The sequence below is a fragment of the Sus scrofa genome, chromosome 5 (genome assembly GCF_054392235.1).
Source record: "Sus scrofa isolate SSC_HxYL_T2T_F1_AM1 chromosome 5, Sscrofa_HxYL_maternal_Yorkshire_Landrace_v2.0, whole genome shotgun sequence".
NCBI classification, from domain to species: domain Eukaryota; kingdom Metazoa; phylum Chordata; class Mammalia; order Artiodactyla; family Suidae; genus Sus; species Sus scrofa.
In genome coordinates this window covers 25,963,359-25,988,612 of record NC_139387.1, presented here as the reverse complement: position 1 = coordinate 25,988,612, position 25,254 = coordinate 25,963,359, and the positions used below count along the sequence as shown (strand labels likewise).

The 25,254-nt window shown below is 41.3% G+C and overlaps 2 protein-coding genes across 9 annotated transcripts in view; one reads left to right on the top strand and one right to left on the bottom strand.

Annotated features, from left to right (window-relative positions):
* The window catches only part of HSD17B6 (hydroxysteroid 17-beta dehydrogenase 6), a 56,220-nt gene that overhangs the window by 24,688 nt on the left and 6,278 nt on the right, over window positions 1-25,254 (bottom strand). The window contains exon 2 of the mRNA XM_084956071.1: window positions 461-643. The gene's annotated coding sequence lies outside the window, so the exon portion shown is untranslated. The remainder of the gene's footprint in view (window positions 1-460; window positions 644-25,254) is intronic.
* PRIM1 (DNA primase subunit 1) lies at window positions 1-25,254 on the top strand. Of its 8 annotated transcripts, none has more exons than XR_014845199.1 (14): window positions 26-183; window positions 897-1,054; window positions 5,268-5,374; window positions 5,446-5,519; window positions 7,547-7,683; window positions 8,378-8,436; window positions 10,307-10,416; window positions 10,898-10,989; window positions 11,151-11,292; window positions 15,833-15,902; window positions 17,198-18,060; window positions 20,214-21,533; window positions 21,806-22,155; window positions 25,119-25,254. XR_014845199.1 is itself a non-coding variant. In XM_021090961.2 (14 exons), the coding sequence occupies exons 3-14, from the start codon at window positions 1,001-1,003 to the stop codon at window positions 25,136-25,138; spliced, it is 1,053 nt and encodes a 350-aa protein (XP_020946620.1). In that variant the 5' UTR covers window positions 26-183; window positions 454-607; window positions 897-1,000; the 3' UTR covers window positions 25,139-25,254.

The window sequence follows — 25,254 nt, the reverse complement described above, 5'->3', positions numbered from 1 at the left end:
CCTGCGCAGTTGCGGAAGCTCGACTGTGCGGTTCCCGCCAATTCTCGTGCTAATCCTGCCTGGGTTGAGTTCTGCGTTTCATGGAGACGTTTGACCCTACCGAGCTGCCCGAGCTGCTTAAGCTTTATTACCGGAGGCTCTTTCCCTACGCCCAGTACTATCGCTGGCTGAACTATGGCGGAGGTGATGAAGGCGGGAGCGGGGTGGGAAATGGCTCGGGGTGGGGGGGGAGTGTGAGGAGGTTCTGGGAGGGTACCTTGGAATGACAATATGAAGTGCCTTCCATGTTCCAGGCCTTGTGTCGGGCGCCTTTGTGCGTTGCCTTGAGCCCTCCCCACCACTGCCGAGGTGTAAATGGGCCTAGAGTGGGATGTAATGACCAGTCTACACCACGCACTGAAAGACAGAGCCTTTGCTCCTCCCACTTTGTGTTTGAACTCACTTTCGTTGCAGCGTTTACCTGCTCTGATGCAGTGTTAATCTTCTCGGTTCCTGAGCGAAGGTGGCGGAGGTGGCGGGGAGCAAGGGAGTCCACTGGGTTGTAGCAAGAAGCTGCAGAGACATAATCTGCATCAGGGACAGACGGGCATCTCCTGAAAGAGGAGAGGTACTTAACTCTTCCCAGCTGAATTTGAGTGCCCACCTAGGAAAGAGAGGTGGTACTACATGAAAATATTTCTGCATCTTTTTCCTCATTTTTACCTTTCCCTATTAAATGCAGGATGGTGAACTCCTTCAAATTAGGGACTAGTTCTTGGTTTTGGTTTTTGTTTTAATGTAGCACAGTGTTGAGTACAGAGGGTTCGTGAAAGATATCTTCTTGTTGGTTAATGTTTTAATACTCTGAACTGGATAAAATACCATACTAACTTTTAAAATGTATGTTCATTTTGCAGTGGTAAAGAATTACTTTCAACACCGTGAATTTTCATTCACGTTGAAAGATGACATTTACATTCGCTACCAATCTTTCAACAACCAGAGTGAGCTGGAAAAGGAGATGCAGAAAATGAATCCATACAAGATTGATATAGGCGCGGTATATTCCCACAGAGTAAGAAATCAGTTTTTTATGTAGTTTATTGTTTTTTTAAACCAAGAATGGATTGGTGCCCCTAGCGTTTTGAGATACATTTTTAGAGTTTATTCTAATTAAGGAGCCACACTTTAACAGTTTTTGCAAGTAGATTGTAGTGAAAATAAAATTTGTTCTTTGATGGGAGTTCCCGTTGTGGCGCAGCAGAAATGAATCCGACTAGGAATCATGAAGTTGCAGGTTTGATCCCTGGCCTTGCTCTGCAGGTTAAGGATCTGGCGCTGCCATGAGCTGTGGTGTAGATTGCAGTCGAGGCTGGGATCCCACGTTGCTGTGGCTCTGGCGTAGGCCGCGGCTACAGCTCCAATTTGACCCCTAGCCTGGGAATCTCTACATCTCTACAGCGGGCCCCAGAAAAGGCAAAAAGACAAGAACCAAAAAAAGAAAAGAAAAGAAAAGGTCCATGAAAGAAAAGATATTTGACACTTTGTGTATCTGGAGAATGTGTTTATTCTACCATTATGCTTAACTAATGGTTGAGTTTGTAAACCATTTTCCCCCAGTATTTTGCATTTTTTTTTTTTTTTTTTTTTTTTTAGTCTTTTGTCTTTTTAGGGCTGCACCCATGGCATATGGATGTTCCCAGGCTAGGGGTCCAGTCGGAGCTGTAGCCACCATCCTATGCCACAGCCATGGCAACGTAGGATCCAAGCCGCATCTGCAAACTGCACCACAGCTCACAGCAACACTGGATCCTTAACCCACTGAGCAAAGCCAGGGATCAAACCTGTGTCCTCATGGATACTAGTCAGATTTGTTTCTGCTGAGCCATAATGGGATCTACCCTTTTTTTTTTTTCTTTCTTCCTCTTTATGGCATATGCCAGGGGTCAAGTCAGAGCTGTAGCTGAGGCCCATGCCACAGTCAGAGCAACACCAGACCTGAGCTGCATCTGCAACCTATGCTGCAGCTTGCAGCAATGCCAGATCCTTAACCCACTAAGAGGCCAGGAATCAAACCATCATGCACATGGACACTCTGTCCAGTTCTTTTAAATTTTTTTTTTTTTTTTTTTTTTTTTTTTTTTGTCTTTTGTCTTTTGTTGTTGTTGCTATTTCTTGGGCCGCTCCCGTGGCATATGGAGGTTCCCAGGCTAGGGGTTGAATCGGAGCTGTAGCCACCGGCCTACGCCAGAGCCACAGCAACGCAGGATCCGAGCCGCGTCTGCAACCTACACCACAGCTCACGGCAACGCCGGATCTTTAACCCACTGAGCAAGGGCAGGGACCGAACCCGCAACCTCATGGTTCCTAGTCGGATTCGTTAACCACTGCGCCACGACGGGAACTCCGTCTGTCCAGTTCTTAACCTGTTGAGCCATGATGGGAACTCCTGCACTCCCTTTTTTAATTTTTAATATAATTTTTCCTACCTATTTTCTCTGGTCTCTAGAAATCCTACAATCAGATATTATGTCCTCTAATTGTATTTTTTTTTTTTTCTATTTTAAATTTCCTTTTTCTCTACTTTCTGGGGAATTTCCTCAGAGGTTTCCTTTTCTGCTATTATATTTAAAATCTCCAAGAAGTTTTTTAGAGCATCATGTATTTTTTTCACTGACATATATTACCTGAGAATATCAATAATAGTTTAATTTTTTTGTTACACCATCTGTTTTCTCTAAAGTTGCACTTTTTCTTTGTTTATTTTTTCCCCGTTCTTTCATATTGGAGGCTTTCCTCATATGATAAGGAAAATTTCCTCCAGTAATTTCTTGCTTGTGCTTATATTTAAGAATAGAGGGAGTTCCTCTTGTGGCTCAGTGGGTTAAGGACCCGACATTGTCTCTGTGGCGATGTGGGTTTGATCCCTAGCCTCACTCAGTGAGTTAAGGATCTGGCATTGCCACAAGCTGCGGCATAGGTTGCAGATGTGGCTTGGATCTAGTGTTGCCATATCTGGTGTAGGCCTGCAGCTGCAGCTGAGATTCAACCCCTGGTCTTGGGAACTTCCATATGTCTCAGGTACGGCCTTTAAAAAAAGGTAATGATAATATAGTACTAAACAACAAAGTCCTACTGGATAGCACAGGGAACTATATTTAATCTCCTGGGATAAACCATGATGGAGGAGTTCTCAATGTAGTACAATGGGATCAGAGGTATCTCTGGAGTGCTGCAACACAGGTTCAATCACCAGCGCAGCACCATGGGTTAAGGATCCAGCATTGCTGCCTCTGTAGCATAGGTCAGAACTTCAGCTCGTATCTGATCTCTGGCTCAGGAACTCCATATGCTGAGGGACAGCCAAAAAAAATAATAATAATAATAACCGTGATAGAAAAGAATACAAAAAAGAATGTGTGTGTATGTGTGTGTGTGTATAATTGAGTCACCTTGCTATACAGGAGAAATTGGTACAACATTGTAAATCAACTCTAAATTTTTTTTTAATTTTTTAAAGAATAAAATACTAAAAAGCTGATTAGAAGCTCTGTATACATGGCTGAGATTTCTTTACTACAGAATGACCTAGCTGGGCCATTTTATTGAGAGAAGCTCTCATGTCATTTTCTCTAGATCTTTGCTAGAATGACAGCTCCAGTAGCACAGAGATCTTTGTTTTGACCACTAATCTATTCCTAGAACCTAATAACAGTGCCTGATCAGAGTCTTCAGAGAGGAATCTTCCTACCTCCTGCCTGGGGGGGCAGTGGAAGGGTATAGAGGAGAAGGCTGGGTCTCACATTCTGCATGTAAATGTCTAATCAATCCCCTGAATATCAGTACATTACACCCTTCTTCATCTGTGCCTGTTTTCCCCTCCTCAGTCCAGAGGCCCTATCTTTTATACTCTTCAGATAATAATTCAGGTGTCCCTGCCAGGGAAATGGAAGTACAGTCACCTAGCTCCACAGAGTAAATGTAGAACTATGAGGAACTTAATTTCTTCATAAATAGATTGTTAACCAGTCCTCCTGTTTTTAGTCTCAGCTCGAGAGATACCTGTTGTCACCTATTCCTGAGGCTTTTGGGAGGTCTGAGGTGTCAGTTAGGTTCCTTCTCATCTTTCTTTACTGAGAGGTGAAGATTCAGCTTTTTTGGGCCTCCATATAAAAATTGTGATGATATCTGCTTTCTGGTTCTTTTTTAAGACTTGTGCCTTTCTTTAAAAAAAAAAAAAAAAGGCAAAAAGAAAGAAATCTTTATTGTTTTCGCTCAAGTTTAAAGGAAGTCAGGTGTTTGTTTTCAGCCCATCTTCTTACTTGGTAGTCCACAGCTCAAAGGAGATTACTTACAGCTGAAGCCAGACTAATTGGGAGGATGTTTTTTTTTAACAGACATTTCTCATATTTTGGGGTTTTTTTTTCCCTTTCTGTTTCAGACACACTCATGGCATATTGACGTTTCTGGGCCAGTGATCAAATCCACACCACAGCTGCAGCAACACCAGATCTTTAATCCACTGTGCCAGGCCAGGCATAGAACCCACACTGCCTCAGAGAAAACACTGGATCCTACTGTGCCACCTCCAGAATTTTTAGGGAAAAAAAATTTTTTTTTTGTCTTTTTAGGACTACATCCACGGCATATGGAAGTTCCTAGGCTGAGGGATGAATCAGAGCTGTAGCTGCCAGCCTATGCCACAGTCACAGCAACACTTGATCTGAGCCACATCTGCGACCTACACCGTAGCTTGAGGCAGCGCCAGATCCTTAACCCACTGAGTGGGGCCAGGGATTGAAGCTGTGTCTTCATGGATACTAGTCAGGTTCATCACTGCTAATCCACAAAAGAAACTCCTAGAAAATTTTTAATTTTAAATTTTTGTTATTTATATGTCCAGTAATAGTTAAAGGTCCTTAAAATACCTATAAATGAGGTATTAATTTATTTGTATGTACTTTTCCTTATAAGAAACCTAAAATGCTTTATTATGATTTCTATTAATCCACAAGTATTTATTACAGTATCATATGTCAATTATATCTCAGTAGAACTAGAAAAAATAAAATATGATAATATGTATTTATCAAACCTTGTTTTAAGTAGATTTAAGTTATATCGCTATCAATTCTGAATGTAGAGGATAGAATTAATGAACTTCAGCTGACATAGACTTGGGATTATATGGTTTCTTCCCTTCTCTTTGGCCACGTTTTCAATGTAGGTAGAAATAAGTATATCTGATGTATGTTTTACAGAAATGGATTGATATTTTGTACTTGTAGCCCAATCAGCACAATACAGTGAAGCTGGGAGCTTTCCAGGCTCAGGAAAAAGAGCTGGTCTTTGACATTGACATGACAGACTATGATGATGTGAGGAGATGTTGTAGGTGAGTTTCACACATTTTGCTGTTTGGGTGGGTGATACCACTGACAGCCAGTAATGCTAATTCTGCTCCAGTTCTGCAGACATATGTTCCAAGTGCTGGACCCTCATGACGATGGCCATACACATCATTGATCGAGCATTGAAGGGCAAGTATTGACAGTATCTGAGCAGAGTCAAATGCAAGAATCTGTTTTCCTCTGAATATTAGTCTATCTGTGCCATTTTATAAACCTCATATATTTCTAACATGTTTTTTGAAACATGTTAGGTAAATAAAAGCTTAAAGTTACAGTTGAAACTTTGATAAAACTATCAATCAAATCATTGAGTTTTTTCCCCCAATTCACCCATCTTTTGAGCAATTCTGTATGCTAGGTGCTGTCCTAGATGAAGGAAATAGGAAAGATAACATTTCTTACCCTCAAGTAGGTTATGCAGTCTAAAGAGGAAACAAGTAAGGAAATTGAGGATTACATATGTGTTAATATGCACAGGGTGCTATGGGGATATAGAACAGCAAGAATGTATACAGGAATGGGAAGAAATTAGATGATAAAAGGCTTCCTAGAAGAGGTAATCATAAGGATAATGATAATAGCTAACTCTTATATAGGGGGCTTATTCATTAACTCTTTTAAAAGTCCCAAGACTGGGAGTTCCCAATGGGGTTTAGCGGAAATGAATCTGACTAGTATCCATGAGGACGCAGCTTCGATCCCTGGCCTGCCTCAGTGGGTTAAGAATCTGGCATTGCCATGAGCTGTAGTGTAGTTCAAAGATTTGGCTCAGATCTGGCGTTGCTGTGGCCGTGGCGTACGCCAGTGGCTGCAGCTCCACTTTGATCCCTAGCCTTGGATCTTCCATGTGCTATGGATGTGGCCCTAAAAAGACAAAACAAAACAAAATACCCTAGACTAGGTCTTTAGAGATAAATGGCTGTTTGGTCAGGGAGAGAAATGGAAGTACTGGAGCATGAAGAAATTCTTAGCAAAGAGACCAGATTCAGGAAAGAACTGAAGGCAAGATCATGGAAACTTCAAATAGTGTACAACATGGGTTTGAATGGCACAGGTCCACTTATACAGATTTTTTTTTTTTTTTTTCCGTCGTCTTGTCTTTTTGGGGCCACACCTGTGGCATATGGAGGTTCCCAGGCTAGGTGTCCAATCAGAGCTATAGCTGCTGGCCAATGCCAGAGCCACAGCAACACCAGATCCAAGCTGTGACCAACCTACGCCACAGCTCAGAACAACGCCGGATCCCCAACCCACTGAGCAAGGCCAGGGATCAAACTTGCAACCTCATGGTTCCTAGTCGGATTCGTTTCCACTGTACCACAACGGGAACTCCTCTTTTGTCTTTTTAGGGCAGCACCCACAGCATAGGGAGATTCCCAGGCTAGGGGTCAAATCAGAGCTACAGCTGCTAGCCTACCAACAGCCACAGCAATGTGGGATCTGAGCTGAGCCTGCGACCTACGCCACAGTTCACCACAGCACCAGATCCTTAACCCACTGATAGGTCAGGGATCGAACCTGCATCCTCATGAATCCTAGTCAAGTTTGTTAACCGCTAAGCCATAAAGGGAACTCCAGAATTTTTTCAGTAGTAAGTACTACACAATGCACGGTTGGTTGAATCTGGAGATGTGGAACCTTGAATACAGAGGAACTGCTGATGCAGAGGAACTGTTTCTATGGAGAGCCTACTATGAGTTATACATGGATTTTCAACTGCAGAGGGTCACACCCTTAACCCCTTCTTTGTTCAGGAGTCAACTATAGTATAGTTAAGATGAGTACACGTAGGAGTTCCCGTTGTGGCTCAGCAGTTAACAAACCCAAATAGCATCCATGAAGACACCGGGTTCGATCCCTGGCCTCACTCAGTGGGTTAAGGATCTGGTGTTGCCGTGAGCTGAAGTGTAGGTCACAGACATGGCTCAGATCCTGCATTGCTGTGGCTGTGGTGTAGGCCGGCAGCTACAGCTCTGAATGGACCCCTAGCCTGAAAACCTCCAAATGCTGCAGGTGTGACCCTAAAAGACAAAAAGACAAGACAAAAACAAAAACAGATGAGTTACATGGATAAGAGGTAAAAAAATGAAGCTAAGGAAGTAAGCAAGAACCAGGTGTTTATGATTTGTTTTAAAATCTATTATTTCTCTCCTCAGAGGACTTTGGATTTAAACATCGTCTCTGGGTATATTCTGGAAGGAGAGGAGTTCATTGTTGGGTCTGCGATGAATCAGTTAGGAAACTGTCCTCTGCAGTACGTTCTGGGATAGTTGAGTATCTGAGTCTTGTAAAGGTAAGATCTTCTTTAGTGATCATTAATATTTATTTGCTAGGTACTACCAAGCCTGGTATATTTAGTATTTGCTAGGTACTACCAAGCCTGGTATATTTAGTAACAAAGTTAAACTATCTTTTTTTTTTTTTTTTTTTTGTCTTTTTATGGTCACACCCACTGCATATGGAAGTTTCCAGGCTAGGGGTCGAATCAGAGCTATAGCTGCTGGCCTATGCCACAGCCATAGCAATGCCAGATCCAAGCCACCTCTGTGACCTACACCACAGCTCGAGGCAATGTCAGATCCTAACCCACTGAGTGACGCCAGGGATCAAACCTGCATCCTCATGGATACTAGTCAGATTCGTTTCCACTCAGCCACGACATGAACTCCCAAAATTATCTTTTATAGCATCCATATTTCAGAGTAGATGATTTTACCATTAGGTCAGTTAAAATCTTAGTAGCTACATTTTTTAATATATTTTGCTGTGAGTATCCTCCTTTGTGGGAAAAGGAAGATAAGATTAATTTTCTGGTTCAAGTATGTCAAGTAAAGTTATTCCAGAAAATTACAGGTATGAGACTATATAAAATAGCACCCAAGGTCCTATACTTTGACAGAATTTAATTGATATCTTTAGAACACGTTAAGGTTTTAATTATATGTTATATAATATACATAAGTGATTTTTGATGATTTGTTTTTCAGGGTGGTCAAGACGTTAAAAAGAAAGTTCATCTAAATGAAAAAATTCACCCTTTTGTCAGGTCTGTTGGAAAAGACTCCATGCAGTTGTGTCTGATTTACCTGCATATGCTTTTAGAATTACCATGTCAATTTTCTCTGCTGAGGTAGCATTTCATAATAATAATAGCTAGAGTTAATTGAGTGTCTATTTTATGCTCCAGTATTCACAATAGGTGCTTCACAATTGTTCTTACTGGCTTTCACAATAACCTCAGGAGGGACACAATGGTATCTCCACTTAACAGATAAAAAAAGTGAGATTTGGAGAGATTGTATAATTTGCTTGGCTTCACACAAATAATCGTTAATTTTTTTTTTTTTTTTTTTGGGTCTTTTTATCTTTTTTTTTTTTTTTTGGCTTTTCTAGCGCTGCACCTGCAGCATATGGAGATTCCAAGGTTAGGGGTTGAATCAGAGCTGTAGCCTCCAGCCTACGCTAGATCCACAGCAGCTCGGGATCCGAGCCATGTCTGAGACCTACACCACAGCTCACAGCAACGCCAGATCCTTAACCCACTGAGCGCGGCCAGGGATGGAACCCACAACCTCATGGTTCCTAGTCGGATTCATTAACCACTGAGCCACACTGGGAACTCCTAATGTTAAATTTAGAATTCATGTCCTGGTCTGCCTGATTCTCAAAACTGTACTCTTTCCATTGAATTCATCTCTGGAGAACATTAGGAGTAAGGGTCCCGGAGTTCCCATTGTGGTGTAGCGGAAACAAATCTGACTAGGAACCGTGAGGTTGCCAGTTCAATCCCTGGCCCTGCTCAGTGGGTTAAGGATCCGATGTTGGTGTGAGCTGTGGTGTAGGTCGAAGATACGACTCAGATCTGATGTTGCTATGGCTGTGGCATAGGCCAGCAGCTGTAGCTCTGATTGGACCCCTAGCCTGGGAACCTCCCTATGCCGTGGGTGCGGCCCTAAAAAGCAAAAAATTAAAAATTAAAAAAAGAAGGGAGTAAGAGTCCCTATTCTGTCATTTTAATACGACCTTGATAAAATATTAGAGCCTCCATTTCTGAGCAGTATGTTGGAGAGAACAACTGTTCCATCTGTCTCACAGAGTTGTAGCAAAAATTAGATGAAACAGCAGATATGGAGTCTATTTGCAAGTTGCTAAGCACCATATAATCACTAAGATGTTAAAGTAGGCAACTCAGGGGTTCCCTGGTGTCTCAGTAGGTTAAAGATTGGCACTGCTGTGGCACAGGTTCAATCCCTGGCCTGGGAATGTCCACATTCCACAGATGTCGCCAAAGAAAATAATAGTAATAAAGCAAGCAATTCAGAGTAGAAATGGTAGACTGTGTCCCACAGTCTACTACTGCTATATTATTATGTTGACCTGACTTGTTTGTTTTCTATGCTTGTTACTTTTTTCTTTTTCTTTTTAGGGCCACATCTATAGCATATGGAAGTTCCTAGGCTAGAGGTCAAATTGGAACTGCAGCTGCTGGCCTATACCACAGCCGCAGCAACACTGGATCCAAGCAGCATCTGCGACCTACACTGCAGCTCATGGCAACACCAGATCCTTAACCTGCTGAGCGAGGCTAGGTATCCAGCGGAATCCTCATGGGTATTAGTCAGGTTCTTAACCTGCTGAACCACAACAGGAACTCCCCTTGTTACATATTTATATGTTATTAACCTTTGAAGTTGTAGAGTTTAAGAAATAAACATTTCTTGAATATCTAGTCTCAGCCAAGTGCTATGCTAGGTTATTTCCCCTTAGAGTGGCTCATTTAACTCTCATAACCCTCTGAAGGAGGGTTAAGTTCTAGAAATTGAGTGAAAATAAGTACTAGCCTTCCAAATGGACAAAAGCTATGTGGTGTATGTGCTGCTAATAGTGATGGGACTTTGTCATTGTTATTCCTGCAGAAAATCTATAAACATAATTAAAAAATACTTTGAAGAATATGCCTTGGTTGGTCAAAATATTCTTGAAAATAAAGAAAGCTGGGATAAGATTTTAGCCCTTGTTCCTGAAAATATCCTTTCCCAAATCATTATTTTGTAAGCTACTTGTATTGATCTATATTATAATGTGTTCTATCTACATATCCTCACATATTTACTCTTACGAGTTTAATCTTTTTTATATAAAACATCTCCTGGATTTCTGCATTTTTTTTTTATCTCTAGTCTAGAATACAGTAAGTGAGGCCATTTCATAAATAAATTTCCTCATTTTGGAATTGATCCTCCTAAAATTAATGACTCTTTACAGGATGCAGAATCATTATCAAAATATATAAAGATCAGGGGATGGTTTTACCCTAATCCATATAATTATTTAGGCATTCCTTCTGTCGTATATTTTTACAGCGGAATTTTTCCAGGGATATGTGTTTAATAAGAAAATAGTAATAGCTTTCTAGGTAAACTTTATTTTCCTTATGATAATACACACTGAAAATAAGTTGTTCATTTATGTGCCCTAAATGAGTATGTTCCTTAATCACCCCTCACCAATGCATGATGAACTTCAACAAAGCTTCCAAAAGCATCAGAATTCACTTCAGCGTTGGGAGTATTTGAAGAAAGCAGCCAGCAGATATCAGGTATATTCTGTTGAAATCGGTATTACAAATACAGTTCTTAATTAAATTCTGATTGTTTTGCTCACTAAGTTAAAAGTGGTTAAAGATCATTTATAAGAGACTTTAAAGAAATCCTCAAAGGTTCCTACTGATCCTCATGCTGGACTTGCATCTATTTTTAGAATAACAGCAAAAATGATAAATGTGGACCCTGGCTTGAGTGGGAAATTATGCTCCAATACTGTTTTCCACGACTGGATATCAATGTTAGCAAAGGAATCAATCATTTACTGAAGAGCCCGTTTAGTGTTCATCCTAAAACAGGTAAGAAAGTGAGGAAAACTAAAAGAAAAATATGTTATTCTTTGGTTGGTTGGGTGGTTGGTTTTTTTGTCCATGCTACAGTGTGCAGAAGTTCCCACACTAGGGATTGTACCCATATCACAGCAGTGACCTGAGCCACTGCAGCAACAACTCCAGATCCTTAAACCTCTGTGCACAGGAGAACTCCCAAAATTATTTCTTGTTTTAGAAAAGCATGTCACTGGGTGTTAAGTGTCTGAAATAGTAAAGGTTGAAAAACTGTTCTGTCAGCTAATGCACTGAGTTAAATTATTTTTCAGTTGTTGATTAGTAGCTACTGGATGAGTTCCCACTGTGTAAATAATTTTCAGCTGGATTTCTGAGGTTCAGAGTTAAAAGCAGAATTGGAGAACTTAGAAATCACATAACGTGGTGCATCAGAAAGGAATCCAACTAGGAACCATGAGGTCCTGGGTTTGATCCCTGGCCTCACTCAGCATTAAGGATCCGGTGATGCCGTGATCTGTGGTGTAGGTCACAGACAAGGCTCTGATCTGGTGTTGCTCTGGCTGTGGTGTAGGCCTTCAGCTGTAGCTCCAGTTAAACCCCTAGCCTGGCAACTTTCATATGCCTCGGGTGTGGCCCTAAAAAGCAAAAATAAAAAAGAGGAGTTCCCATCGTGGCGCAGTGGTTAATGAATCTGACTAGGAACCATGAGGTTGCCGGTTCGATCCCTGCTCTTGCTCAGTGGGTTAAGGATCTGGCGTTGCCGTGAGCTGTGGTGTAGGTCGCAGATGCGGCTTGGATCCCACATTGCTGTGGCTCTGGCGTAGGCTGGCAGCTACAGCTTCAATTAGACCCCTAGCCTGGGAACCTCCACATGCTGCGGGAGCGGCCCAAGAAATGGCAAAAGACAAAAAATAAAAATAAAAAAAAGAGAAAAGAAAGAAATCACAGAACAGCTCTCACTGTATAGAGGGGAAAAAAGTGGCCAAAGAAGTGACTTCAGTCTTAAATTGTGTCAGAGCTAGGAACAGAGTTGTTTTAAAATTCCAAGTTCTGTGCTTTTTCCACTCCACTGCCTCCCTCAGTTCTTTTTCTTTTTTTTAATTTATTATTTTTTTTATTGAAGCATAGTTGATTTACAGTGTCATGCTAGTTTCAAGTATACAGCACCGTGATTCAGTTTTATTCATATAGAGAGAGATTCTTTTTCAGGTTCTTTTCCCTTATAGGTTATTACTAAATATTTAGTGTATATCTCTGAGGTATCCAGTAGGTCCTTATTGTTTACATATTTTAAATATAGCAGTATGTATATGTTAACCCCCAAATCCTAATTTTTCCCTCCCTCACCCTTTCCCCTTTGGTAACCATAAGTTTCTTTTCTATGTCTATGAGTCTATTTCTGTCTTGTAATTAAATTTGTTTGTGTCTTTTTTTTTTAAGATACCACATATAAGTGATATCACATGATATTTTCTGGTCTGGCTTACTTCACTTAGTATAATAATCTCCGGGTTCATCCATGTTGCTGCAAATGGCATTATTTCATTCTATTTTATGGCTGAGTAATATTCCATTGTATATATGTACCAAATCTTCATTCATCTGTTGGTAGACATTTAGGTTGCTTCCTTATCTTGGCTATTGAAAATAGTTTGCTGTAATGAACATTGGGGTGCATGTATCTTTTCTTTTTTTTTTTTTAATTTTATTGAAGTATAGTTGATTTACAATGTGTGTTAATTTCTGCTACATAGCAAAGTGACTCAGTTATACACATATATTCTTTTTCATGTTCTTTTCCATTATGGTTAATCATAGACTATTGAATATAGTTCCTTGTGCTGTACAGTAGGACCTTGTTTATCCATCCTATGTATGATAGTTTGCATCTGGCTAATCCCAAACTCCCAATCCTTCCTTCCCCTTTCCCCTCCCACTTGACAACCACAAGTGTGTTCTCTATATCAGTGAGTCTATTTCTGTTCATTTGTGTCATATTTTAGATTCCACATGTAAGTGGTAACACATTTGTATTTGGTATTTATCATTGTCTGTCTGACTTATTTAACTTAGTATGATAATCTCTAAGTCCATCCATGTTGCTGAAAATGGCATTTCATTTTTTATGACTGAGTAATATTCCACTGTGTGTGTACCGTATCTTCTTTATTTATCTGTTGATTGACATTTAGGTTTCTTCCTTGTCTTGGCTATTGTAAATAGTGCCCCTATGAACACAGGGGTGCATGTATCTTTTCAAAGTATAATTTTCTCTGGATATATGCCTAGGAGTGGGATTGCAGGATCATGTGGTAACTTTATTTTTAAGGAACCTCCTTACTGTTCTTCATAGTGCCTGCCCATAATTTACATTCCCACCAACAGTGTAGGAGGGTTCCCTTTCCTCTGCACCTTCTCCAATATTTATTATTTGTGGACTTTTTCATGATGGCCATTCTGACCAGAGTGAGGTGATACCTCATAGTAGTTTTGATTTGCATTTCTCTAATAATTAGTGATGTTGAGCATTTTTTCATGTGCCTGTTGGCCACCTGTATGTCTTCTTTGGAGAAATGTCTGTTTACCTCAGTTCTTTTTCAATGGATTTAGCTTTCCTCTTTCATATTTCTATTACATAAAATTTGATGGATTAAAACAGACTTTAAAATAAATATAACAGTGGCTATATTGGCATAAATTTTGCTCCAGCCAATAAATGAGAAGTATTTAGTTGTCCTTTTTGGTGTCAACAGTCCACCTCTGCCACTTGCTCTGGGATTATTCGACCCGTACCCTAGAAAGAAACCTCTGGGAGTTCCCATCATGGCTCAGTGGTTAACGAATCTGACTAGGAACTATGAGGTTGCAGGTTTGATCCTGGCCTTGCTCAGTGGTTTAGGGATCCGGCATTGCCGTGAGCTGTGGTGTAGGTCTCAGACGCGGCTCACATCCTGCGTTGCTGTGGCTCTGGCATAGGCGGGGGGCTACAGCTCCAATTCGACTCCTAGCCTGGGAATATCCATATGCTGCGGGAGCGGCCCTAGAAATGGCAAAAAGACAAAAAAAAAAAAAAAAAGAAAGAAAGAAACCTCCATATGCTGCCGGTGCAGCCCTATAAAGACAGATAAAATAGAATAAAATAAAATAGAGATAATAATAGTAACCTCAGTGGGTTATGGTGAAGATCTAAAATGTGAAATGCTGGAGTTCCCGTCATGGCTCAGTGGTTAACGAATCTGACTAGGAGCCATGAGGTTGCAGGTTCGATCCCTGGCCTTGTTCAGTGGGTTAAGGATCAGGCGTTGCTGTGAGCTGTGGTGTAGATTGCAGACACGGCTCGGATCCCGAATTGCTGTGGCTCTAATGTAGGCCAGCAGCTGCGGCTCCCATTCGACCCCTAGCCTGGGAACCTCCATATGCCACGGGAGCGGCCCAAGAAATGGCAAAAAGAAAAAAATAAAATAAAATGTGAAGTGCTTAGAACAGTGTCTGTCATGAATTCGATTCTCCCAAATTACCTGGTTTCCTTTAATAATCTATAATGACTCCATAGTCTATACATTTATATAGCCCCTTTTCAAACCTGTTAATTATGTATTTTTAGCTTCTTTTGGTAATAAGCTTAATGTTTCTTAATATTTATTTTAAGCTTAATTCTTTTTTTTTTTTTTTTTTTTTTTTTGCTTTTTAGGGCCACACTTGCAGCATATGGAGGTTCCCAAGCTAGGGGTCAAATCAGAGTTCCAGCTGGCCTACACCACAGCCACAGCAACACCAGATCCCCAACCCACTGAGCAAGGCCAGGGATCAAACTGCATGCTCATGGATGCTAGTCGGATTAATTTCCACTGCGCCATAACGGGAACTCCTATTTTAAGCTTAATTCTAAAGCTTCAGTAGTATCCCCTTATTCTAATGTTTAAGATTTGGCTGAATAATTATGTTAATTCGTAAATGTATACATTTTTATTATATTTTTCCCATTAAGTAGCTGCAGTCTTTTTACTCTGTCTTCAATCAATAACTCCCAATTCTCTTAATTATTTTGTTAGTCACCTGGCATTCTTTAAATTCATTATCTCATTTCTGAGATGTGAATTTTATGTGGTGTCTCAGTTGTGAATATTGTAAAAGGGTAATATAATGTCATCTATTTTATTTCCAAAGATGCCCAACACATAGGTGTCTGTTTTGATCTCAGCATATAGATCAGGGTAACTAAATGAACTATTTCACATCTATTCTGTTCCATGTTCAGAACTCACTAAATTTGAGATTGTTCTGTACTTAAATATAGAAGGATATAGGGAAGAGGAAGAGAGAAATAAAAGTAGAAATAAGAGCAACTAGGTAATGGTTCAATATGCATCTTGGTGTTAAGCATACCTAATGTGAAAGTACTTTTAATTTCTACTTCTAAATATAGTTCTTAAGAGATAAGTCTAACCCTCTTTCTAAGCCTTAGATTAAAACTTTAGCCAAAAATAACTTATAGGAGACGGCCTATGATTTCTGTTCTACATTCATCAATTTATAATTTTGGTTCTCACAGGTCGCATTTCTGTGCCTATTGATTTACAGAAAGTGGATCAGTTTGACCCATTTACTGTTCCAACCATAAGGTATGTTCATATCATTGATCATTTGTTTTTGTTTGTTTGTTTGCAATAATACCTGAGGCATACGGAAGTCCACGGGCCAGGAATCAGGAATCAGGAACATCCCCCTTGCCACAGGAGTGACAATGCTGGGTCCTTAATCTGCTGAGCCACCGGGGAACTCCAGTGACTCCTTTTTTTGTGATTGTTGTTCTAAATTTGAAGTGTATTGGATTAGATCCCTTCCAGAGAGGCAGCTTCTCTGAGGCTATATGATAATGACCTAGCAGAGCAATATTTCCTGGTGAGTTGCACAGAACAGAAGATTTTCAGCTGCTATTATGTTGAGAAAAAAAAAAAAAAAAAAAAAAATATATATATATATATATATATATATATATATATATATATAAAAGTTTGGAAAATGCAGACTTAAGCAGATAAAAAGTTCATTTTTTTTGTTTTTTTAGGGCCACACATGCAGCATATGGAAGTTCACAGGCTAGGGGTCAAATCCAAGCTGCAGCTGCTGGCCTACACCATAACCACAGCAGCACCAGATCCAAGCCATGTCTACAACTGGCCCTGCTGCTCATGGCAATGCCAGGTCCTTTAACACACTGAGTGAGGCCAAGGTTTGGACCTGCATCCTTATGGATTCTAGTCATGTTCTTAGCCCACTGAGCCAAAAGGGGAACTCCATAGATTAAAAGTTCATTACTGGAGTTCTCCTATGGTGCAGTGGGTTAAGAATCGGGTGTTGTCACTGCAGTGACTTGAGTCCCTGCTGTGACACAGGTTTGATCCCTGGCCAGGGAACTTCCACATGCTGCAGGCATGGCCAAACAAATAGATAAAAGTTCTGGAAGTTCCCATGGTGGCTCAGCAGTAACAAACCTGACAAGTATCCATGAGGACTCAGGTTTGATCCCTGGCCTCGCTCAGTGGGTTAAGGATCTGGCACTGCCGTGAGCTATGATTTGGGTTGCAGATGCGGCTTAGATCCTACATTGCTGAGGCTGTGGCGTATGCCAACAGCTGCAGCTCCAATTCGACCCCTAGCCTGGGAACTTCCATATGCCACAGCATGGCCCTAAAAGACCAAAAAAAAAGTTCTGGAGTTCAAGAATCTCCAGGTTTTAATATGCTAATGTGCTTAGAAAACTCTAAGAAGAGATTATGGTTTTTAGACTATTCTAAATTTAGCTGACCACATAATTTTTTCCACAGAAAATCTTAGAGGATTCATGGTGCTATCATACACTGGGTAATTCTGATCAAGAACCAATTTTAAAATTCTCTTATTCTATTATTTGTAGTTCCATCTGCCATGAATTGGATGCTATTTCTACTAATGAAGAAGAAAAAGAAAATGGAGCTGAATCTGGTATCAAACATAGAACCAGAGGTAGGTTAATATATTGAAGTCTCACTTTAAGATAAGCTTTTTAACACACATACAAACACACAAAAGCTTTTTATATAGCCATCTTTCTGTGACTCCAATAATTCATTATCCTTGGATTCAGCCCAGAACGGATCAGTGTTTATCCTGAAACCAGGTCAGTAACAAATAATGTTACAGCAATATTTCTCACTTTCATCAACTGCCCAAATGATGCTCCAAATCTAATTTGAGTCAACAAATATTTACTAAATAAGAGCTCCCCTCGTGGCTCAGCAGTAACCAACCTGACTAGTATCCATGAGGACACGGGTTTAATCCCTGGCCTCCCTCAGTGGGTTGAGGATCCAGTGTTGCCCTGAGCTGTGGTGTAGGTGGCAGACGTGGCTTGGATCTGGCATTGCTGTGGCTGTGGTGTAGGCCAGTGGCTACAGCTCCAGTTCGACCCCTCACCTGGGAACTTCCATATGCCACAGGTGTGGCCCTAAAAAACGGGGCAGGTGGCGGGGGGAACCAACAAATATTTACTAAGTAACATCTAAATGCCAGGATCTACATTATATAACTAAATTGTCAATTAATGTTGATAGTTGTTTGAATCTCACAGTCTTAGATTCAACAGCTATTCATTTAACAACTACTATGTATGCAGTTTACTTTGTTTAGGTTATGGCATTGCCGTAAGCTGCAGCATAGGTTAAAGATGCTGCTCAGATCTGGCATTGCTATGGCTGTGGTGCAGGCCAGCAGCTGCAGCTCCAATTTGACCCCTGACTGGTGCAGCCCTAAAATGAAAAAAAAATTTTTTTTAATGAGAATAAACTGGTAAAAAGAACTCAGGGAAAACAGACAATACAAGTAACACAGGAAGCCTTTTCTTAAGAAACTGATATGCTCAGAGAATAAGACAGTGTATCCATGAAGCAATATGAGAATGCTATGAAGGAGTTGCCATCGTGGCACAGTGGTTAACGAATCCGACTAGGAACCATGAGGTTGCAGGTTTGATTCCTGGCCTTGCTCAGTGGGTTAAGGATCCGGCGTTGACATGAGCTGTGGTGTAGGTTGTAGACGCGGCTCGGATCCCACGTTGCTGTGGCTCTGGTGTAGGCCTGTGGCTACAGCTCCAATTCGACCCCTAGCCTGGGAATGTCCACATGCCGTGGGAGCGGCCCTAGAAAAGGCAAAAAAACAAAACAAAACAAAACAAAAATGCTATGAAAAGGAAACAGAGAACAAGAAAGAGGTCTTAGAAACAAAAAAAATCATTACAATAAAAAATACAAGGGCTAGAAAAGTTGAGATTTCCCAGGAAGTAGTGCAAAAAAGACAAGTTTGTTCTTGTTTTAGGAGGAAAAAGATAAAATTGTTTCAACGGGTCTAATATCTGACAGGAAAAGAACACATAAAACAGGGAGGAACCTGTCAAAATTATATAAAAACACATCCCAGGAAATACCCCTTTATTGAAAGGGCTCAGCATAAGAAAACAGACCTACAACAAGGCACATTATTTTGAAAATTAACACTGAGAACTGAGAAGATATTAAGAACTTTCAGACCTCTTCCTACTACCCATCCCCATAAAAAAGCCAAAGCCCTAGGAAGAATGGCCTTTTTTGTCTTTTTGCCATTTTTTGGGCTGCTCCCGTGGCATATGGAAGTTCCCAGGCTAGGGGTCCAATCGGAGCTGTAGCCGCCGGCCCACGCCAGAGCCACAGCAACGTGGGATCCGAGCCATGTCTGCAATCTACACCACAGCTCACGGCAACACTGGATCCTTAACCCACTGAGCAAGGCCAGGGATCGAACCCGCAACCTCATGGTTCCTAGTCGGATTCGTTAACCACAGAGCCACAACGGGAACTCCCGGCCTTAGATTTTTAAGTAACAATGGAAATACTCATTTTTGGAAGTGAATGCTAGGAAAGAAAGAGGTAATTGCCATTCAAGAGGATGAAGACGTCAGAATTAGGGTAGAGGACTGCTATTTGTTGGTCTATGAACCTGTTAGTACTGTTTCACTCTTTTTAACAAAGTACATATATTACTTTAACACAACTTTCTTTTTTTCTTTTTACAACCACTCCTACAGCATATGGAAGTTCCCGGGCTAGGGGTCTAATCGGAGCTGCAGCTAAAGGCCTGCTCCAGAGCTGCAGCAACACTAGATCCGAGCCACAACTTAGACCTACACCACAGCTTGCAGCAACGCCAGATCTGTAACCCACTGAGCTAGGCCAGGGATTGAACCTAATCCTCATCTGGTTCTTAACGTAATGAGCCACAAAGGGAACTCCTAACAACTTTTTAAATTTAATATTGTCTCTTTGTGGACATCTTTTGCTTTTGTTCAGAGGTTTTAAGAAAGCAAGTTTTGGGAGTTCCTGTCGTGGCTCAGAGGTTAACAAATCTGACTAGCATCCATGAGAATGCAGGTTCAGTCCTTGGCCTTGTTCCATGGGTTAAGAATCTGGCGTTGCTGTGAACTGTAGTGTAGGTTGCAGACTTGGCTCAGATCCCTCATTGCTGTGGCTGTGGTAAAGGCCAGGAACTGCAGCTCTGATTTGACCCCTAGCCTGGAAACCTCCATATGCCACAAGTTGGCCCTAAAAAAGCAAAAAAAAAAGAAAAAGAAAAGAAAGAAAGTTTTATTTTCCTATAAGGAGAAATTTTCTAATAAATATGTGTTCAAAAATGAACTGAACTGGAATCTGCATTGTAGGTCAGTGGGTTGAGAACCCAACTAGTATCCATGAGGATGGGATTCAATCCCCGGCCTCACTCAGTGGGTTAAGGATCTGGTGTTGCCATGAGCTGTGGTGTAGGTCACAGACGTGGCTTAGATCTGGTATTTCTGTGGCTGTTGTGTAGGCCAGCAGCTGCAGTTCTGATTTGACCCCTAGTCTGGGAACTTCCATATGCCGCAGGTGCAGCCCTAAATAAATGAATAAACAAACTGAACTGCGTATCATTTCAAGTATTCATAATGGGTAATAGCCATCAGTAAATCAGGGATGCTTTAGAGGTGGTGGGAGACTGGAATAAGTGATGTGTAAGTTCCTTATTATTTCTTTAGTTTCTGTGATTCTAAGCCTTTGTCCGTTTCACATTAGTACCATTTGCTCCTTCCTTTCTATTTCCCAAATCCTGGTATGTTCCTCTCCCCTCTATCTAATTTTACCTTCTTTCTAAGACCTAGTTCATAACCACCTCAGGCAATATTGATTGTTTTGGGGGGTTTTTGTTGTGTTTTGTTTTGTTTTGTTTACTTTTTAGGGCTGTACCCTCGGCATATGGAGGTTCCCAGGCTAGGGGTTGTACTGGAGCTACAGCTGCCAGCCTAGGCCACAGCCACAGCAACACAGGATCCAAGCCGTGTCTGTGACCTATACCACAGCTCACAGCAACACTGTATCCTCAACCCACTTGAGAGAGGCCAAGCAGGGATCAAACCCACATCCTCATGCATACTAGTCAGATTCGTTTCTGCTAAACCAAGACAGTAACTCCCAGGGGGTTGAGGTTTGTTTTTTTTTGTTTGGTTTTTTTTTTTACTTTTTTAAGGGCCACACCCTTGGCATATGAAAGTTCCCAGGCTAAGGGTCGAATCAGATCTGTAGCCACCAACCACAGTCACAACCACAGCAACACAGGATCCCAGCCGCATCTGAGACTTATACCGCAGCTCATGGCAACACCAGATCCCTGACGCACTGAGTGATGCCAGGGATCCAACCCACATCCTCATGGATGCTAGTTGGATTCATTTCTGCTGCACCACCATGGGAAGTCCCAATTTTAATTCATTTAAATTTAAAAACTGATACTTGGGGAGTTCCCATGGTGGTGCAGCGGAAATAAATCCAACTATTATCCATGAGGATGCAGGTTCTATCCCTGGCCTCACTCAGTGGCTTAAGGATCTGGCATTGCCGTGAGCTATGGTGTAGGTTGCAGACGTGGCTCGGATCTAGTATTAGTAGGATACTTAGTAGAAAAAAAAACATTTCAATCTTTATCATATATTGAAATGTCATTTTATTTATTTTTTTTTATTTTTTATTTTTTTATTTTTTTGCTATTTCTTGGGCCGCTCTTGTGGTATATGGAGGTTCCCAGGCTAGGGGTCGAATCGGAGCCATAGCCACCAGCCTACGCCAGAGTCACAGCAATGGGGGATCCAAGCCGCGTCTGCAACCTACACCACAGCTCACGGCAACGCCAGATCGTTAACCCACTGAGCAAGGGCAGGGATCGACCCGCAACCTCATGGTTCCTAGTCGGATTCGTTAACCACTGCGCCACGACGGGAACTCCTGAAATGTCATTTTAGATGTAATGAGTTAATTTTTTTTCTTTTAGGGACACACCTGCGGCATATGGAAGTTCCCAGGCTAGGGGTCAAATCAGAACTGCAGCTCCCAACCTATACCACAGCCACAGCAACACCAGATCTGAACTGCATCTGTGACCTACACCACAGCTCATGGCAACACTGGATTCTTAACCCACTGAGCAGGGCCAGGGATCAAACTCAAGTCCTCATGGACACTAGTCAGGTTGGTAACCCAATGAGCCACAGTGGGAACGCCAAAATTAATTTCACCTTTTAATGTGACTACTAAAACATTTTAATTTACATATTTCTCATTATGTTTTTATTGGATAGCACTATTCTAGAGAATTCTTACCAGAAACTTAAAAGTTATACTTTCATGTTACTTTTTGCTGCCAAAATACTAATTATAATTCTCGGTTTTCATAATTTAGACTATAAGAAAACCAGTCTAGCTCCTTTCGTAAAAGTTTTTGAACAGTTTCTTGAAAACCTGGATAGATCCCGGAAAGGAGAACTTCTCAAGAAGAGTGGTAAGACTCTATACCTTTCCCTTTTAGCTATTTATTTATTTATTTGTCTTTTTGCCTTTTCTTGAGCTGTTCCCGCAGCACATGGAGGTTCCCAGGCTAGGGGTCGAATTGGAGCTATAGCCACCCGCCTACGCCATAGCCACAGCAATGCGGGATCCGAGCCGCATCTGCGACCTACACCACAGCTCACGGCAACGCCAGATCCTTTACCCACCGAGCAAGGCCAGGGATTGAACCCACAACCTCATGGTTCCCAGTCGGATTCATCAACCACTGCCCCACGACGGGAACTCCCCTTTTAGCTATTTAGATTTCAGTATTGGTACTTTAAAGTATCCATCAAGTGAACAAATTTTAGAGCTCAGTCTTTGGCCTCTTAAAAAAAAAGTTATTAATTTATTTTACTCTCCCTAATATTTTGAAAACTGAGGTCCCTTAATTTAATTCAACACATACTCATTTAACACTTCTATGTGTCTATGAGGGAAACAAAGATGAATTCCACACCATGGCTCCCTGCCTTTAGGGAGTACTAACTGGTATAAAACAAAGTACAAAATGCTGAGAGAGAGCCTATCTGATTTAGAGAACCTGAGATTTTAAATGAAAAGGATGGAATTTGAACTCTTCAGTGAACTTCTATATGAATTCTAACCTGCAGTGTCAATATAACATGCCTTGAGGTATGAGCAAGATTTCTATAAGCAGAGATTTGATGAGATAGAGGTACAGTAGTGGGAAGAGGAAACAGGTTGTTCATTCTTTGCTTTGCTTTTCCTCTTTTTTTTTTTTTTTTTAATGGCTGCACCCGTAGCATATGAACGTTCCTAGGCCCGGGATTGAATCCAAACCGCAGCTGCAGCAACACCAGATCCTTTAACCCACTATGCCAGGCCAGATATCAAATCCAAGTCTCCACAGTGACCTGAGCCACTTCAGTCAGGTTCTTCTTTTTTTTTTTTTTCTTTTTAGGGCCACATCCACGGCATATGGAAGTTCCCAGGCTAGGGGTCAAATCAGAGCTGCAGCTGACAGCCTATACCACAACTACAGCAACAGCAGAGCCAAGCCGCATCTGCAACCTACACCGCAGCTCATGGCAATGCCAGATCATTACCCACTGAGTGAGGCCAGGGATCAAACCTGCATCCTCATGGATACTAATCGGGTTCGTTACTGCTGAGCCACAATGGGAACTCCAGATTTTTAATCCACTGTGTCACAGTGGGAACTCCAGTTTGTTCATTCTTAAAGGAACAGCAGGAACAAAGGCATAGAGGCAGGAAAGCATCAAGTCACTCTAGAGGCCATCAAGAAGTACAGCTAGTCTGGAAAAAGATGTGTCAGGAAGTGATGGGATAGAAATCCAAAAAAGCGAACTGAAGCCAGAGTATATAGATGGCCTTGAATTCTAATCTGGGAGTTTGAGCTTAATTCATATGGAATGGGGAAGCTATTAAAAGTTTTTAAGGAAGGGAATGCCATGATTTGTAGTCTTATCTAGAAAGGTAAATCTGGCTACAATATATCTGCGAGGAGGTGGGAGATAGACTAGAGCCCAAGAGGTCAATGGGGCTATTAGCATTAGGACAATAGAATTGCAGGTCTCCAAAAAGTACAGATTCTGGAGCCATCATTGAAACTTGGTGATGATTTTTTGGATGTGTAAAGATGAAGGATGGAAGTTAAAGTGTCACAGAAGCCAAGGGAAAGTTTCAAGGAGATGATCAGCTGTCAAATGCAGTAGGGAACTGATAAAATCCTACTAGATATAAGAACTAAAAGGAGGTGCTAGGAGGATAGCAGTGTCAAGGGAAGAGTTCTTTGAATAGGAGACATTTGAGCATATCTGTAAGCCAAAAGGAAAAAAATCAGCAGTGGGAGATCTCATTGTGGCTCAGTGGTAAAGAACCCAACTAGGTTGCAGCTGGGGCTGAGATTCAGTCCCTGGGCCAGGAACTTCCATATGCCATGTGTGCAGCCATTTAAAAAAAGAGACATTTGGAGTTCCCGTCGTGGCGCAGTGGTTAACGAATCCGACTAGGAACCATGAGGTTGCGGGTTCGGTCCCTGCCCTTGCTCAGTGGGTTAATGATCCGGCGTTGCCGTGAGCTGTGGTGTAGGTCGCAGACGCGGCTCGGATCCTGCGTTGCTGTGGCTCTGGCGTAGGCCGGTGGCTACAGCTTCGATTCAACCCCTAGCCTGGGAACCTCCATATGCCGCGGGAGCGGCCCAAGAAATAGCAACAACAACAACAACAAAAAAAGACAAAATAAAAAAAATAAATAATAAAAAAAATAAATAAATAAAAAAAGAGACATTGGAGTTTTCATCGTGGCTCAGCAGAAATGAATCTGACTAGTATCCGTGAGAACACAGGTTCAATCCCTGGCCTCATTCAGTAGGTTAAGCATCCAGTGTTGCTCTGAGCTATGGTGTAAGTTGCAGACGTGGCTGGATCTGGCATTGCTGTTGCTGTGGGCTAGGCCAGTGGCTATAGCTCCAATTCCAGCTAGGGAACTTCCAGATGCTGCCAGTGCAGCCCAAAAAAAAGACAAAAAGAGAGAGATTGATAGATACTATAGAAAACTGGCAGTGTTGTAGAAATACAAACTCCTTTTCCACTTCATTTTTTAATAAAATGTGTGACAGTTGATTAAAAAGTAGTGTCCAAGATAATGGTCTACTCATAGTAGACACTCAAATATGTGCTTGTTGAGTGAACAATGATGACTCTGAACTTGGAAAGCCTCATTGAAGCTGCCATTCCAACTGGCCATATTAAGTCCTTTGTATTTTTGTTCTGTACTAGCTTAGCCTATAATGTGGGCTTCAGCAAATGTGAGAGCAAATCTTTATGCATGATGTGAATTTAATGGAAGCATTAAGCAAGTCAGAATGAAATAAATGGACTTTGTTTCGTTTTCCTGTACTATCCTTGATAAAAACCTATTCTATTTCAGATTTACAAAAAGACTTCTGAAGATAACAACTCCCTTTATACCAATGTGGATATCTTCTACCTTCAATCAAGAATTAAATACTTCAAGAGCCGTTTAATAAATACAGCAGAACTATGTATCTGTCTTAACATTCAAA